Consider the following 18,062-nt stretch of genomic DNA (forward strand, 5'->3'; position numbering starts at 1 on the left):
GAGCTATACTTGACATACGTTGGTATAAAATAAAGAGGCAATGACTTGCTCTTTAATATGGGGCACTTTTGGAGGGAGCAACTATGGAGATGTCAAATAAGCCCCACCGATCCCTCCCTTGTTCCTGACCTCCTGACGAACCCAGCCCTTAACCCAGCCCCCGTTGCGACCGTTGCGACTACCGCAACCTCTTTACCAGGGCCTTCTCTACATTTGGAGTCAGTCATCCGCGCCATTTTGCATTTTGCGCCAAATTTGTTAGGGCTCAACATAATGGAAGAAGCTAACGACATGGATGCTCCTGAAGTGATCGAAAATTTGGAAGACCTGACGCTCACTAGCAGAGAGGGAGGATATGTAAGTGAACATTAAAAGTGGAATGAGGTTTCGTGCATCTAGCAGAGATTTCGATGGATTTTAACTTATAAAGCACGTGCGTTTTGCGTCTGACTTCTTGTTGAAGGTTCCAAACAGATACACTGTCCCTTTAAGACAAGGAATTGACCTGCAAGACCTTATTACTGGTGATGGGACGATGTTTGAGACCGATCTTGATAACTATGGTGAGAAAATTAATTGTGTTTTGCCTCCTACATGTACAGCTGCAGGTTGTTGGCTCGTTGATGGATTCTTTTCTTTGCCCCAGCTTCAGATAAACAGAAAAAAAGTGTTAGAATTTTAGGAAAGCTCTTCGTTAATTAATACTACCCAGTGACACTAGAAAATTTTCCATGTGCATAAGTATACCGGGCCACTGAACGGTTTGAAGAAGGTGGCTTAGTGTATCGTCGAATTCCGTCCTTGGGCATACCCCGCAGGGCAGCTTTGTCTTTCCAGGTGGTGGGGGGAGGGGGGGGGGGGGGGGGAGAGAGAATTTCATTATCATAGTCTTCCAGGGGTGGAAAATTTGATCCATAGATAAATCACCATCCACCAGACAAGTCTCAGCGAAACCAATTGCGTTATCCTATCCACTGGATAGTGATTTATCCAGTGGATAGTGTTATCTAACTTTTTGACAGCTGCATGGGGCCAGTTCTTAATTTTTGGGGGTACCTTGCTCCCTTTCAGCTGCATTTGAAGATGAGGAAGAGTCACAATATTTTGATGCTGAGGATGTGTTTCAGCAACTGAATTATGAGTGCAATGATTTTGGAGGTGATTCTGGATCAGACAGAGATGAGGATGTGGTATGTGACTTCCAGCCAGTTGAAGGAGCATAGGAATAATATTATTTTATTTTAAGGCTGGTTTCCCAGGGGGGTGTACTGCCATATATGGGCTATATAGGTATGTGCCGCTGTGAAGGGTATGGTTTTCAAGCAGTTTACTCTAGTATAGGGTATATAAATCAGAACATTTAGGTCTAGGATAGGGTATCATTTTTCAGGAAACTGATCAGTTGGTTGAAGATTTTGTCTAGATTTGGGGAGTTTACTCTAGTATAGGGTAGCAAAATTTTGCTGAACTAGCTCTGGTATAGGTTAAGGGCTCCAGGGTTCCAGTAGCACATCCCCACCCAGAAGTTCCTAAAGTACCCCCCTCCCCCCCCCCCCCCCCCGGGGGGATTGGTTTACACTAGTGACAGAGTTGGAGTCGTAATCAAGCAAAGGACTTAACGAGTTAGTGAAACCAGCGTTCTGATTCCACTTATGACTCTGTCATTTATGATCAAGTTAAAACTACAGTAGGTTGTAGAAGTTGCAAGCAGAAGCAGAAGAACTAAACCAATCACAAATCATGGTAATGTACATTGTGAGGGGTTTATCCTTCCGCTTTTGCTTCCGACTCCTAACAATCTGGTTTTCACTAGATCGTAAGTGGAGATGGAAGAAAATGGAAACATTCTGATTGTTTGTACACCGATTCCCTTGCACTCTTGACTGTGCTTATGACTCCATTTTTTTATTTTCTCAAAGTCATAGGCACTCTCATGACTCCGCTTACAATTCCAACTCTGACTCCATCGCTAGTGAAAACCAGCCTTTAGTGACCTATGAAAACACATACAAAAAATGAATGAGTATAAATTATACCAAAAACCAGGGTTTATATAAAAGATACATCAGTTCATGCCAAAAAACTCCTTCTCTGAATAGGTTTGACTCCTTCTTGCCTTATACATAAAATAACTAAAATATTACAAATGCTCTAAGTTGCAGCATCTGTTGTGTTTTTAAACAAGTCTTTTAAACACAGTTACAGGACCTTTGCAATGTGCTTGCTATTCGTGAATTTTATCATGATTCAGAAAAAAGTATACCGTAAAACAAGGAAAATTTTTAGAAATTTTCAGTGTGGCAGCTAAGCCTATGGTCGTGGAAAACTTGGAAAGGTCATGGAAAAAATCATGGAAAATCAAGGAATTTGAAGAGCTCAAAAGAGTACAAACCCTGATGGGAGATGGAAAATTTTGTTTAACCCTTTAAGCCCCAATATCCACATACAAATTCTCCAAACTGATCTCTATACATTTCCTTAAAGAATGAGTTGAGAGAATTTGATAAAAGATCAAAGCATTTTCTCTTAGGTGATCATGTTATTAATTCTCACAACCTAATCTCTTGACATTGTATGTTAGGAGAAAGTTGATGTTGGTCACTATTGGGACTTAAAGGGTTAAGTAACATTTTAGCAAGAAAAATGCATATTTTGATAATGTCTTTTTGGAAAACAAGAATAGACCTTTTTAGCTTGTATGTTATGTTTTCCCATTTGATAGAAGTCTTTATAGAAGTCTTTATTAAGAAATCAGTCATGACATACGTGTGGCTTTACAATCATTAACAAGTTAAGCAAAGGTAATAAACCTATCATATGTATTACAAATTTGAGAAAGATTTAAGTTGAAAGATACTAAGAAGTAAATTTTTAAAGACACCTATTTACACTATCCCCTTTGAATCACTCGTTTTTTACTCTAGGGAGTATGAAGTCATGACCCCTTTCTCTAGGAACCCTATTACATTTGGTTGGAAGCAAGTCATACAACACACAACCTAGCCTGTTCCAAGCATTCAGATAGTGGAGAGCGGTGCGGAGTAAAGAAAGCGATGAAAAGCAGAGGGAGACTGGGGAGAGAGGTGCGGGAACGCTTGTAAGAATTTTTAACAAAAGTGCGTTCCGGTATACCAGATCCTGGTATACCCTCTGATTGGTTGATTTTGACAGTTTTTATCAACAGTGGAGCGTCTTCGATCACAGCAAGAAATGCGATATGGCCGTTATGACAGACTCTACGTGCCTTCACGCAGAATTCAAACTCGCAAGAAAAACAGCGCTGAGTGACTTTCCAAACGTGGAGGCTAAAAGCGAAGAGCAAAGAAACTGTTTAGAACACGTAGTCGGTGGGATAGATGTCTTAGCAATTTCTCACCGACTGGTTTTGGAAAAATTCTAATTTTCCAGCTTTTTCCTCGAATAAAGCGTGCGTTGGAATGAAGGCAGGATAGAATGCCATTTACGATTGTTGTGGTAACTCCGTTGTCGACCTTTGATTACCATCATGGAAGACCAAGTGAAATATTTGAACAAAATCGGAGTAGCGGCGGCAATGATGGGAGAAGATGTGGATGAAGCCGTTAAAAGTGGAAGCTGTGAAACTGTTTACTGAAGTGCCAAATCGTGGTTGTCTAATGAATGGACAAAAGGACTTCAAAAAGGAAAGCTTGGAAAGCAAGTTGCAGCTATCGCTATTGACGAGGTCCACTCAATCACCGAATAGTAAATTTTCCCTTCAATTGTTGTGCCTTTTCATTGCTTGAGTTAACGATCTGTATTGAAACGGCTTTCTATCGAAATGAGCGATATTTGTTTGTCACTTGATTCATAATTTTTTGTCACGTACACACTGAAATCATGTTTGAAAGCCGTAAATAAATTCATTATACATGAATACTTCTCCCGCCTTCTGTTGTCTGAAAGTCTTACATTGGGTTTTTAGTAAGATTACGTAAACATAACATTAATTTTTGATCTGACAAACTTCCATTTATTCGCAAGAAAAATAATAAATGCATCGATCAGGTTGTAACACCAGTCTTGATTGACAAGTGAACACCACCTACAGCTGATGCGGTCTGACTGGGCGGATGAGTCTGTTTAAAACAAATCTAACAGGTGTTCCCTCTCTCACCTCTCCTCCTCCCTCGCTTTTATTTTTTCGCGCTCCTTTTTACTTCGCACCACTCCCCACTATCTGAACGCCTGGAACACAGGCTACACACAACCGGTGTCACTTGTGATTCTGTTGAAAAGATCACATTCCCTATTCTTACCATAATTACATCAGATATAAAATTAAAATGATGAGATGTTATTACAGTGTAATTGTATAGCCAAAATGATAGGCTCTCTGAAAAAAGGTGTCAATCTGATACTTCTAATCCATACAGAAATAATGACATTATCAAACAGTCAAAGAGTCAAAGAGTTTACTGAGGTGATCTTTAGTGTACACATAATACTTGCTTACTCTAAGAATAAACAGTCGTCTAGCAGCTAGGTAGAGAGTAAACTGTCAATGAGAAGATCCCAATTACAAGGATCTTCGTGGAAAGTAATTCCCAAAAGTTTCAGCCACTCTTTCCACTCAATCCCAGGCAGTGGAGGAGGAGCAGGCTTATTAGTTCTACTACAGTCCCGCTCAAAAGTAAGTTACCAGTCGCCTCTCCTGCGCAACAAGAATCCTGTCCAGCATAAAATATAGGAAGTGTTGTTTTTCAAACGTAGCAGCAACTTTCGCTGACGAGATCTCAACAACATCGGTAAAAATTCAAGTCGTTGTATGATCTGGAAATAATGTTAGCTTAATAAATCTGCTCTTTATAGTCTTTGACAAATTCAAAGACATCCTATTGTTGGCTGCCCAGCTCTTAAGATACTTAACTTCTGCAAGCGCTGTATCAGATTCCCTTCTAACAGGTACACTAATTAATGGTAAAGTCATTGGCACATTTCAAGATCCGGTTGTTTGAATCAACCAGCTTTATATCATTCACCATCAGAGAGAATAAAAGTGGCCCAAGGACTGTGCCCTGAGGCACCCCTTTATTAATATCAACATAATCAGTTATTTTTCCATTCACGACGACCCTCTTTTTGCGGTTGCCAAGGAAGCTGATAATCCAGTTGATGATATATGGATTAAGATTAGTAGACTTCGACTATTCGCAGACTATTTTTTTGAGACCACGTGATGGTCATAACCTACAGGACTGTTTCTTTCAAATGTCTTCCAATCTGTATGCATTTAATTTGTGCAAACACAAAAGGAAAGTTCCTTTGAGACCATCGGGAATTAAACAAAACATAAGCTAAAAGGGTCTATTCATTAACTGTCTTGCATAATGTCGTGAAGGGCATTTCAGAGTATGCAAAAAGAAAGAGTTTTCTCTTGCTTAACAAGGCAGTGCCACCAAGTCACTTTATTGTTTTGTTATCTCTTTATTTTTATGCTAGACACCATTCAAACGACTAGCGCGTGGAATGGAGGATCTCACAGGAGATGGAGGAGTCTTGAAAAAAATTCTGAGACCTGGAACAGGGCCTGTGGTACCCAAGGGGGCAACTGTTAGATGTATGTATATCCATATGAGCTGCACATGTATGTTGAACATGTAGTTTGTGGTGCAATTTAGGTTAAAACTATTTTGCTGAAACCTACCAGCAGTTTGATAATTCTCTATTTTTTTTTCATCTATATAATCACTTTTAAAAGCTATTAAAACATTGTATTCGCTTTTGTTTGTCACCATTTTTGAAAATTATACCAGAAGTTGCATGGTGAAACATTGGCCTTTTCATCTCACTAATTGCGGGTGCGTTGTATCTGGAAAACAGTGCTAAGTAGGCAAGTCGTGTTAACCTAGTGTCACACAACAAGGGTTTAAAGTGATATGCAACACTTTGACATCCCAATCAATAAACTAGTTTTCAGATGACTTTAAGAACATGTCGAACACACTCTCCTAAGCTTCGATTACTCCTAGTATTGAAGTAGAGATATGTATGCAGTTTTGCCTCTTTGGGACCAAGAGACCGTAAAGCTACATGCAAATGGACACAACAACTCCCAACATTGTTGGCCCAACAATGATGGGATTTGTTGCATCCATGTTTATAGTGGAGTGCAAACAGATACAACAACTTCCAACAATGCTGGGATCTGAAGAAATCAAGGGAAGGATACAACCCATAAGACTTTGCAGACCATGTATAATGCATGTGCATGGCCCCAACAATAATGGAAGAGCTGTGCAAAAGGAAACAACATTGTTGCTCTATGCTTCAGCGATCATGGAACAAAAGAAATTATGGGAGTTGTTGGTTCCAAAGTTTGATTGCTTTCAAACTTTGCACAACAACTCCCAACAACATGCAACAGGGTGGGCAAATGGACACAACATCCTGGCAACAACATTGGGAGTTGTTGGCCAACAATGTTGTGTCTGTCTGCAGGAGGTTTTACTGTCCTTCATAGAGATACCCATGTTAATTGTATAGGGTATTACTTAACCTTCTGTCATGGATACATGGACAATTCAAAGTAGACAGACTGCAAATTATAGTAGTTGCTAAAAAATATATTTACGTGGCCCAACTGTTCATCAGTAGGATGCCTAAAATGCGTGCAATTCCACAATTGGTTTCCGCTCCATTAAATCCTCTACCAAGTGCAGAACATTTTAGGAGGAGCCCCCCACTGTGTGAGCACAGTCACGGACAACACATATAAGTGAGGAAAATAACGCAAAGCAAAACTAAGATGTTATTAAACAAACTAAATGTACACGCAACTTAAATAAATAAATAATGCACACGCCCAAAATTAAATTGTGCACGCATATGTACCTGAAACAACTGAAATAAAAATCCAAGTAATAAATAAGCAATGTAAGGATATGATGGTGCAATGTAAGCCTGGACTGCTAATCTCATCTCCCGCAGGGCTGCACCATGTACCTCTTTGATACAGTTACATGGTCTCACCACACCTTAAAAATACTGATACTTCTAATGGTTCCAAAGATACCCTCACATATTTTCTACTACTACTTAACACAGACATCTCTATAATAATCTCTATAAAATTTCGCTTTCTACGTGCGGATGCCCACACTTTGGAAGCTAATATTTTACATCTCGACCAGAAGGCCACAAAGTGTATAGGGCATGACCTATAAATTCCTTTGTGGTAAGTTTTAGCTCTTTATAGCCAGACAGTGACCATAACACTGCTCAAGGAGTATAGCTTCAAAACATGTTTCATGTTTCGTGTGTCAAGGTTCAACTTTACATAATTATCACTAACCCCCCCTTCTTACAACTAGCTTGATTACTAGTCACTTGTTTTGACATGCTCTAATGTTTGTAATGATTTTCTTTCAGGGCATTCTAATGGTTATGTTGAATTTGATGACGAACCTTTTGACAGCACAAGGTTGCGAAACAGGCCCTATGTAACCAAAATAGGTAAAGCAGACTGCAACCTCTTGGTATTGTTGTGTTGGATTTACCTAATTCAGAGCTTTAATATTTCATTTGTCCACAATAATTTTTTTCTTTTTTAGTGGTTGTTGATTAAATATTATTCATAACTGCATGATTAACTGATTATCACATCACAATTAAGGCCTTCTGTAAATGATTAATCACCTACAATCAGTTTACCTTATGTGATGGATTTGAAATCTGAAGAAAACTTAAAAAACGAAAATCTTGGCCTTGTACAAGTTGTCCTGACCTCATTCTAGAATCTTAACGTCTCTATAATTGATGCCATTTACACCATGCGTGCCTTAAAATTCCATTTTCAGATGAAATTGTCCCAGGTATTTCAGTAGGGATCAGTACAATGAGAAAAGGAGAGTTGGCCCGTTTTCTTCTCACACCATACTATGGATTCCGAGAGCTTGGCTGCCCTCCACGAGTCCCTCCTAATGTTCCAGGTTGGCATAATTTAAAAAATGCCTAATGTTCTATTTTTTTCCTGCCTTGTAATGTATTCTAATTTTTGTACAAACCTCCTGTAACAGTTCCAAAAAAAACAAAGCTCTGAAATAGAAAATCTATGCCAAAGCAACATAGAAATTTTCCTGTGTGGCCCCCCTAAATGTGCAAGAGAAAGATTTTAGGATAGTTTGAAAATTTCCAAATTTACAATGATGTGTATGGAAAACCACTCAACGACCATTAATTTTCCCACAAAAATCTTTCTTATTTATGGCAGCCATTGCAAGCTCTAATTGTGAGATATACTGCTACAAAATTAACAGGTTTTCTAATTTTGATATGCTCTTTCACTTCCATTCCTGCTAATGACAGATAGCCCTTATGCATTTTTACATGTACATGTACATCAGACAAGCAAATTTCACCACCTAGCCGAATTTTGAAATTTCAAAGATGTAGAGTTATGCAAAGAATTTTGCGAGGCTTGGTAGAGTAATAAAATTATTATATAATTTGCTTATCTAATGTAATCATGCATGATGGCCATTGTGTTTACAGAAAGTTGACCTCGAAACCAACTATTATGATTTCAAGGGCCCATTTACAAAAGTTTTGGAGGCGGCTGTTTGGTAGGAAGATAAAGCAGTTTAGTACATGTACATTGGTTTTTCATTGTAAAGCATTATGCATCATTATACATTGTAGTGCTATATGAAGTAGAGTTACTGAGCTACATAGATCACAAAGCTGCGGAGGACTATGATACCTTCACAGAGGTTAGTAAAACGGGGAAAAGTTAATGCAATCACCCATCATGCATATGTTACAGGTCAAAATTATTTTCAGGTTAAAGTTTTTTAACCTAGGTTGATTCTCAATTTCCTTTGTCTCGTAGCCCTCATTATTAATTTTCATGAGTTAGTGCGAGGAAACGAAGGAAATTGAGAATCAACCGAGGTTATAAAATTTTAACCTGAACATAATTTTGACAGGTCTGCAAAGGTCAGAACACATGAGGTGGCAAGTTGCAGCAACAAGTCTTGGCGACAGATCACTCTGTGTGTACATGTCGGGGGACAAGTTGCAGCAACAAGTCTCGGCAACAGATCACTTTGTGTGTGCAGGTCATGCGGCAACTTGCAGCAACAAGTCATGGCGACAGCTCTCTCCGTGTGTACTGGTTGGACAACTAGTTGCAGCAACACATTGCTGCGAAACATCCCAGTGACAAATGGCTTCGTGTGTACTGCAGAATTTTTGTAAAAAAATCTTTTTCTCTACAACAGAATTTTGTTGCCACAACAAGTTGCACAAATTCTGTCTGATTTGATTTTTTGTGACATGTTGCCACGACATGTTGCTGCAACATGTCGCCTAGTGTGTACTGACCTTAACACTTATGAAAAAATATTCAAGCTTCCAGAAACCTTTCTGTGATAAACTTCTGCATTGTTTCGTTTTTTAACTTCTGTCTGCATGCTAGGAATTGTTTTTGTACTTATCTTTGGAATGAGACTGGCTTCCAACAGCCAAAAATTAATGTCTATCCCTACAATTTCTTATTGGGATATATAACTGGTACAGTTGGATAAGAGTTGAAGAACATGTACAGTTTCCAACATGTGGTCAACATTTCCAGCAGTTATTTTCTTTCCCCAGAACAACACAGCTGACACTTTAGACTAGTTATTTTGTCCTTCCTTTGGACATGTATGTGCGTCTTCTACAGTGTATGTACAGTTACTTCCCTTGATTTGCATTTACGTACTTTGTTTTGCAGGAAGAACGAAAACAGGCATCTTTTGAACAGCTTTTGAGAGTGGCAAACTCAGAAAGAGAGGTAAAATTAAAAGAGTTACATTATCAGTGTGAGATGAAAATTTTAAAAAAAATGCTTCTCTTGAGGCAAGTTGTTGCTTATGTGTACAGTGTACACTACAGTAGCCCAGAGTGAAGTAAGGTCATTTCACCAATGAGTCATTTCCCTAACATCCTGTATCGCTAATGTTTTAGGTCAGTCTGCAAACATTTTATAAGTAACCACAGAAGGTCATATGTTTCGCTTCTGTTGGGAATACTTGTTTTTTTATTATTATTATTATTCCAAGTCATCTGTATCACTGACTGAAAAAACATCTTTGTCATCATGTGTTTTGTACTAAAGTGGTTTTGCTAATGTATTGTAATGGTTATGAGTCAGTTTGTGGAATGAGAGCCCAATTTTCGTCAGCGGAGAAAGTTTCCCTCTCAAGAAGAATAACGTCCTGTAATGTTTACTTCCCTTTCTTCCTAAATTGATGTCTTTTTTGTTTACTCAAGAGTCTGAGTGAATAAATATTGACTGCCGGACTTTGACGTTTTTTCTTTTGTGCATTCAGGAACTTTTTTCCCATAGTGAGGACTTCAGCTGATACAGTACTTTCTGAATTTTGAGTGATCTACTGTGCATGATCTCTGTACATTTTAAACTGGTCATCCACCACCTTTTTCTTGGCCTAACACTTTAGTTAAATGACCTAAGACGTTAGCGAACAGGAAGTTAGTGGGTGAAATGAGCGCTCACCCACCAGAGCAGTCATGCATTCCAACCAACTTCCTTTTTCAATAGCATTTAATTCAAGTCAGCAAATGTTACTTGCCAGTGGGACAACTTGTTATTTTAATAACAGGCTAGCCTGATTGGTCACTATATTAACCTCAGGCTTGTGGACAGCAGTTTTGTGGCAACTTGATTGAGTTCAGCATGTATCAAAGTCTCTCATCCTGTTCTGCAAGTGACACATAAAATTAAGTTAGAACTAGAATATATACATTGGCGTAAAAGGTCACAGAGAGTAGACCTACATGTCGGATTTCACTTGTTGAATTTATTTTTTCTTTTGAAGGCTGGAAATGATTTCTACAAAAGAAAGCAAGTAAATAGAGCAATTAATAAATATCTAAAGGTAAGAGTTTAGTTATAGAACCCTGGTATCTTCTAGCCTCTTCTGACCTTCACTGTTTATCTTCTCAGATTTGTTGTATAATTCAGACTTTTTGTGTTCAACCAGGCAATCAAAATACTAGAGGACTGTCACCTGCAGAATGCTGACCAGGAAAGATGGATGAATGAGGTTTTGCTGAAGATTTATCTCAATGCAGCTCACTGTTCCCTTGAGTTGGCACAACCAGCAAGAGCCATCAAATATGCAAAGAAGGTACAAGACCTATTCAGTTTCATTTCTGAGTGAAGCACACTTTATAAAGAAAAGGAAAACGGATTTGCTTATCATGCATTTCACCCTCTTCGTTTTGGGGTTATATGCCTTCGTTTTTTGTTTGTTTGTTTGTTTGACTGATTACATCATTTAACACCAAGTCCATAAACAATCCAATAACTGAGTAATATTTCACAATTATTGAATGAGGCTGCGTATCATCTGAAGAATTATGGAGATCGAGGATCGTGTTATCTGCCATTTTTGTTCTCACTACCAAAACAACTCAACCTCGTCCCCAGCTCTTCTCAGTTACCAGTTCAATTATCTGCAACTTTGCTGCACTTTTGACGTCATCAGTTCAATACGGCAAATTTCTTCCAGATTTGGTCAACAGTAGCTGATTATTATGTATTATGCGTGTGCTTTTAGCCAATCACAAATGGAGAAATATTTTGAATGAATAATATCTCTTGTTCTGCAGTGGTCGAGAACTATGGTCTATGAGAATGCATGCCATGAAAATGATGTAATAATTTTTTTATTTCAAAAATTTTCTCTGGCTCTCATGTTTTGTTAAGAAACTTTGCTGACTGAATGGACAGTTGAAATTTGTTATGTTATTGTAAACAACAAAATAATGCCAACAGAGGAAAACATTCCTATATTCTTTAAGTGTCCATTTTTGTATGACAATTGATGAGAACGGTAGAAAAGTTGATTATATTGTGTTGTGTAATAGGAATTTTGCACAGCGGTAAAGTGATGCGCCGTTTCCTTCTTTCTCGCACTGCGGGAACCAGTTTTGTGTCCGATCGATATTCTTTATGCACCTGCTATGCACGATAATATTGGTGCTTCAAAAACACTCTGTCTTGATTTCAAGTTTCCCGGTGAAGACTGTTCGGAAGATTGTGTAACAGCCACAATAATGCCAAAGGGATTGACGACTTTACTTTTTTCTATTTTTTTTTCTGACAGGCAATAGGAATTGATCCAAGAAACGCGAAAGCTCTATATAGAATGGGAAAGGTATCATTGTGACTCAGTTGTAAAAAGTAGAAAGATTTTAATTAACACAGTTAAGTTGTAAGCTAAAACAAAACACTTCCCTTACACCAATCACTGACTCAGCAAAGATGTGATTCGTTGAAGCAGAATTAAACTGTACAGTCTTGCGTAGGGCTTTCCGCTTAAAACTGACTGAAGTTGGGCAAAGCTTTGTTGAATTTTCTTGTTTTCTTATGCGTAAATGCAGTTAGAGTAATTATGGTGGTGCAAAAGAAAGTTTGATAGGCTTTAAGACTGGGTCCATTAAACATATCGTTCTCCTACCTTAGTTCAAGTTTATTTACTTGCTCTTTTTGAACCTAGAAGTTAAATACACCGATTCCAGAAAACAAACGGAAGTTGCGCGTAAAAGAGGTTTAATAGCCCTTGAACAAATCAAACTGTTGGACTAAGAGAACAAAAATATAAATAATTAATGGTATTTGAAGCTACTTGATGCAGGCTGTTATGAAGAAAACGATATGATAGGTCGCAAATTTCGCCTCAGCTGCAAGCTAACCGAAGTAGACTGAATGGAAATGGTCCATCAGGTCGATTGTTCGGCCAATGCACCAAATGCAGCATTTGAGACCAATTTTATTTACAATTGGCTCTTACCTCTATTTATTTAGCGTGAAATAGAAAAACTGATGCACATTTTTTTCGTTGTTTTGCTAGGCTTATATGAAGGAGGGAGAGTTTGACAGATCAAGAGAATGGTTCAAAAAGGCGCAACGCTATGAACCGAATAACAAAGCAATTAATGACGCCTTAAAGGATTTGGAGAAGTGAGAATTTACTTGTATTACAAGAAACTTGGAAATATTCAAGGTCCAGCTTTTAAACAAAGAGCTACTTGAACTTGCTATAGACTTAAAGATAAAGGATTGTATTGTCCTAGCGTTTGCGCTTCTATCAACCTCGGAGACAGGAGTGGTCTTGAAAAGGCGCTACGGTGATTATTTAGGGGGACATGACCAGTCCATATCTCCCATGCCCCTTGCCAGTGTTAACCCTTTCGCTTCTAAAAGTGGCCATAGTCAAAATTCAACAGAATTTCGTTTTGTAAAATGCTGAAAAACAAATGGTACCTTGTGAAAGTACTGCCAAAGAAGTTTCATTTGAATGGTCACGATAGGATTTTGTCTATTTTTGATACTCGAAAGTTAGAAGTACAGGACTTCATCTTCCACTCTGGGAGTAAGAGGATTAATCAGCGGTATATACTTTTGAATACTCGGCCGTGACTCAGTCGCAGTAATTGGGTTTTTGGCGCCATCATACTTGTTGGCCGATGAGAAGCAAGGCATTCATTACTTCCCTAACTGTTTCGGTTAGTCTAAGTTGAAGTCCAAATTGAAGTTTCATCATAAATTTGTTTTTAACGCGATGTCTACGAAACTTTGCAAACAACATCAGATGTCATTCGGCAATAAGATAAGATATGTCGATTTTACTGCTGGTAAATATTTCTTACGATATTACCGTGGGCCCAACTGTTCAAAGAAAATCGCGTCAATCAAGAAATTTTGCTGGGGCGTTTTATTGATGTAATTTATATGGCAGTTAAATTTCAGAGAGCCACCTTAAGACTGTAGTAGATGAGTACAGAAATTGTCTGCAAGGATAATCAAAGAAAATGATAGATAGTATAGTGAGTCTTTTGTCGAAAACGTCTAATATTTCACGAGCGAGCGCAACACTCGAAGAGAAATTTCGTATCCCCGCGCGACCATGTAACATCCTTTATTTCTTTTACAAGGAAAGTGGAGCAGTTTCGTTCGTTAGAAAAAGAGAGATGCAAGAGAATGTTTGCCCAGCCAGCAGCTGCTACTAATCAAGGTATAATCAGTCAATACACTGTAACGAGTTTCCATGCTCTTACGTCTAAGGGTGCGGTCAGTAAAACCGGGGCAACAGAAACGTGCGACCTGTTTTGCAATATAGCGGCAAAACGAGTTGAATAGCAATGTTGCGCGTTTTATTACCCACGAATCAAACCTGTCTGCAAAAAGTCAGGTTGTTGCAGGTTGCGAAAAGTTGTGGCGAAAGTAGAGAGTAGTTCTACTTTTCGCAACAAAATCTGTACATGTTACGCGTTTTCCCAACCCTCGACAAACTTGTTTTGCAACTATTCCTACGTAAGTCAGCATTTATTTTTAAAATGAAAAGTTGTTGAAATCATGTGACGCCATACTTCCTTTCTCTTAGATACATGGAATGGTGAAAGGTCGCCTCTTGCTTCTGGGAACCTTTCAGACGAAAAGAAGGAGGTGCTTATGAAGCAGTTGAGGTTTGTATCAGAATGCCGCAGGTTCTACATAATTATTCTGTTTTTGTGCTTTAAAATTCTTCGACGATCCTGTTGTAAATCCCAATTAGGTCATTTTCGAGTTATAAAATATCTTCCTTTCAAAACTAAGTCCAGTGAAAAATACTTTGGGTATCAGACGTTTTTTACCCGCGAGCGGGTTGATGCTTCGGTGTCCGCAGCGACAGACTGGACCGAGACCAGAAACCGCGCATGAGAAGTTTCTAGCATCGTGGAGTTCAATTCGGTCTGTAATCATTTACAGATATTAAATATCTGTTTAATTACGAGTAATTAGGAGTATGATTACAGACCGAATTGAACGACACGAAGTTCTGTTACCAATTAATCATAACTATAACAAAAATCGTGATGTTTGAAGTTTTTTTAAAATTTAAACAGGAGATATTCCGAGAGTTTTCTTATAGCAGTGAAAAAAGAACATTCATGTGCGTGCGCGTGATGCTCCGCACTGTCCAATTGCTTAGGCGTGACGCATACTGCCCTATTACACTGTCGTATTAATGCTGAAGTCAGGACAGCCAATCAGATTTGAGAATTTTGTTATAGTGATGATTATTAACAGAATGAAAGCACTATTCGATTCTATATGCGGCGCACTATTGTGCTGGGATGCTGACGGTTTTGCCCCGCCATATTAACCGAGCGGTTTTCCACTAACTGCCACCTCTCCACTACGGCCACTTTTTGGAGGGCGAATGGTCCATCAATGACCCTTGTTTAAACCTCTGCGCACCGGCCACCTCCCTACAATGGCCACTTTTTTGGGGGGACAGTCCATACATTGACTCTTGTTTAAACCTCTGTGCACCGGCCACCTCTCTACAATGGCCACTTTTTTGGGGGGACAGTCCATACATTGACTCTTGTTTAAACCTCTGCGCACCGGCCACCTCTCTACAATGGCCACTTTTTTGGGGGGACAGTCCATACATTGACTCTTGTTTAAACCTCTGTGCACCGGCCACCTCTCTATAATGGCCACTTTTTTGGGGGGACAGTCCACACATTGACTCTTGTTTAAACCTCTGTGCACCGGCCACCTCTCTACAATGGCCACTTTTTTGGGGGGACAGTCCATACATTGACTCTTGTTTAAACCTCTGTGTACCGGCCACCTCTCTGCAATGGGCACTTTCTCCTGTTCCCAAGGTGACTGTTGTGAAGAGGAAAAACTGTAATTCGAATGTACGAGCGAACAACTCAAAAACGCGCGCAGGCAACTCGAGGAAGTCAGCGAAGATGTCTCTTGAGCGATTTTGGACAGCTTAACATCCAGTCTTAGATAAATACGTGCCGGCGCACATCATTGCTCTCAAACTGTCACTACTTCGAGCTCAGTTGAAGTCGTTAGGGAAAGATAACAGCATGGAATGATTATTCCATGTTTACTTTCAAGTTGAAGCTGATGATAAATGAAGGTCATTTTGGCATTGTTCTAACTTAGGGAGTTTCAAGAGGACGACAGTAAGAAAGAAGTTTGTTTTCCTGCTACCCTGACTAAACAAGAAAGAGAATGTATCAAACTAGCTGCACAAGAGATGGGACTCAGAGTGGAGGACGGCAGAAAGCAGGTACATTGAATATAGAATGCTTAATGCCCTAGTCGAGATTAATAGTTAAGAGGGTCGAGGAGACACATTTACCTATATAGCTGATACATTAGAGAACAACCCTTCTCTCCCCACCCCTGACCCCCTCGAGAGGTGTAAATGTTCCTGTCACTCCTATCCATAACTGAGTTCCTTAATCATGCGCAGAAGTGTAAATCTTCTCTTTGGTGGGCCACTGTATTTCTTCACCTGGTTGACGATTGGAGAACCAGGTGTCACTGCGTTTTCAGCCAGTACGCTCTTCTTCGTCCAGTTACCACCATCCAACTTGGTTACAAGCCCAGTTTCCCGCCCAACCGCAGTTTTTGGTGCGTTCCGCGCATGCTCGTGAAACTCTGTCATGCTGCCTTCATGCTAACCTTACTTACGCTCTTTTCGTTTCCACTAGGTCTTGTAGATAAAAATCTTCCTTTTTCGAATTAATAACTTTAGCAGATACTGCTAACTTCATTTACTAACTTAGCAATAAAGCCATGATCTTTACTGCTCGAGTGTGTGGTTCATATTCACCGACGACAGTAGCTGGATCATATAACATTGTGCACACATTTCTATCTTTCGATAAATGTTCGATGATAATGCATTGGGCTTGAGCAAAGTTTAGAATACTATTTTGTCACGTTGGAAGCAAATAATCCGCTTCCTAAATTGTTCACTGCGATATTCGGTCAGCCATTAAACACTGCAATAGCTTAACTTGTTTCCTTTTTCACAGCTTAAACGCATTGCTGACAGATTCGCTTTGTTACTAGGGTGCGGACAAAGAACTGAAAGTGCTCAAAGAATAATTAAGACCGTTCTCCAGCTTGTGTTAAGTGAAGATATCGTTCACAACAGACCGTTCTCCAGCTTGTGTTAAGTGAAGATATCGTTCACAACAGTGCCAACGTCCTAACGAAGGATACTTATCAGTGATGCTGCCAGTCCTGTGCGCTGATAGAAATCTTTTTTTTTTTTCGCCTTCGACTGCTGCGTTTAAACTAATATGTTTCCAAATATATTTCCATTATAGAGTATCTTTCTTTTTTGAGGATACCGAAATCAGCAAATGCTGTTGAATAGAACTTTTCAAATACAGTACTTTAAGTGAAAAGAAATTCCCCATTCTCTGAACTATAAGGAGAATGGGTACAAGCTTTGGACGCAGTGATTTCTGGGATCGTTTAGGTGGACAAGCGTTAGTTATGATGGGTGGGTGGTAGTCAAGGCAACCATTAACCACTCATAACTACTTGTCCACCCAGAGGATCTCAAAAACCGTTACGCCGAAAGCTTGTTCCCATTCCTCTTACAGTTTCTGGAGTGGGGAATTTCCTCTACCCAAAGAGATTAAAAATTCCCTGCTTATTTGCCAACGCCCATTTTTCACCCAGTAGGCTACACAGGATTAGTGTGTGCGTCACTTACACATCCCAAAATGTAGGATGTGTTGCTGTTTACTGTGATCGTTTGTTCTTTATCTATTTCGTATATTTATGTATAAATTATTAAGTCGAGATAACGGCCATCTGATTTGTAATGATTCTGTACGTGTAAGAAAAGAAAACGACGCTTGATGTAAGAAGAGTTAACTTTTTGTCTTGAAATCGGGAGTAAAATAACATGAAATTTTGGGAAAGGTTTGATCTTTAAATTTTGTTATTGGAAAATAAGATTTTGAAAGTATTTCTGTACTTGTATTAGTTAAGATCTTTTTGAAATCGTTCTCTCAACGAAATATTGAAGTGCAAAATTAATGAAGTTAATAATTTATTAAAAGATATATATGTTGTGTTACACTTTTGTTAACATGCCTTCTTAGTGTCGATTGTAAATATAGTTTCGCAATTACATCATTGGCTAGAGTATCTTTCGCTTCCTTTTTACCTAGCTTGCCAGCAAGCTTTCCTATTATGGCGAGGGAAGCAAGCCGCGAGA

The 18,062-nt window shown here is 39.0% G+C and overlaps 1 protein-coding gene across 1 annotated transcript; it reads left to right on the plus strand.

The window, feature by feature from the left end:
- The first annotated feature begins 258 nt into the window (after positions 1 to 258).
- Positions 259 to 17,928, plus strand: LOC140952976 (inactive peptidyl-prolyl cis-trans isomerase FKBP6-like). Its single transcript, XM_073402443.1, has 16 exons — positions 259 to 357; positions 464 to 563; positions 1,072 to 1,190; positions 5,461 to 5,578; positions 7,390 to 7,473; positions 7,818 to 7,949; positions 8,659 to 8,729; positions 9,734 to 9,793; positions 10,839 to 10,898; positions 11,004 to 11,150; positions 12,132 to 12,182; positions 12,879 to 12,988; positions 13,963 to 14,042; positions 14,412 to 14,493; positions 15,980 to 16,106; positions 16,898 to 17,928. The coding sequence occupies exons 1-16, from the start codon at positions 274 to 276 to the stop codon at positions 16,931 to 16,933; spliced, it is 1,461 nt and encodes a 486-aa protein (XP_073258544.1). The 5' UTR covers positions 259 to 273; the 3' UTR covers positions 16,934 to 17,928.
- The last annotated feature ends 134 nt before the right edge of the window (positions 17,929 to 18,062 follow it).

This window comes from Porites lutea, chromosome 11, assembly GCF_958299795.1.
Source record: "Porites lutea chromosome 11, jaPorLute2.1, whole genome shotgun sequence".
NCBI lineage: Eukaryota > Metazoa > Cnidaria > Anthozoa > Scleractinia > Poritidae > Porites > Porites lutea.

Bases quoted from the DNA above. Each gene is read 5' to 3' on its own strand.
- LOC140952976 (XM_073402443.1), top strand. From the start codon at position 274: ATGGAAGAAGCTAACGACATGGATGCTCCTGAAGTGATCGAAAATTTG. The intron at 564-1,071 runs GTGAGAAAATTA...GCTCCCTTTCAG, and splicing joins GACCGATCTTGATAACTATG to CTGCATTTGAAGATGAGGAA. The intron at 9,794-10,838 runs GTAAAATTAAAA...TTTCTTTTGAAG, and splicing joins TGGCAAACTCAGAAAGAGAG to GCTGGAAATGATTTCTACAA.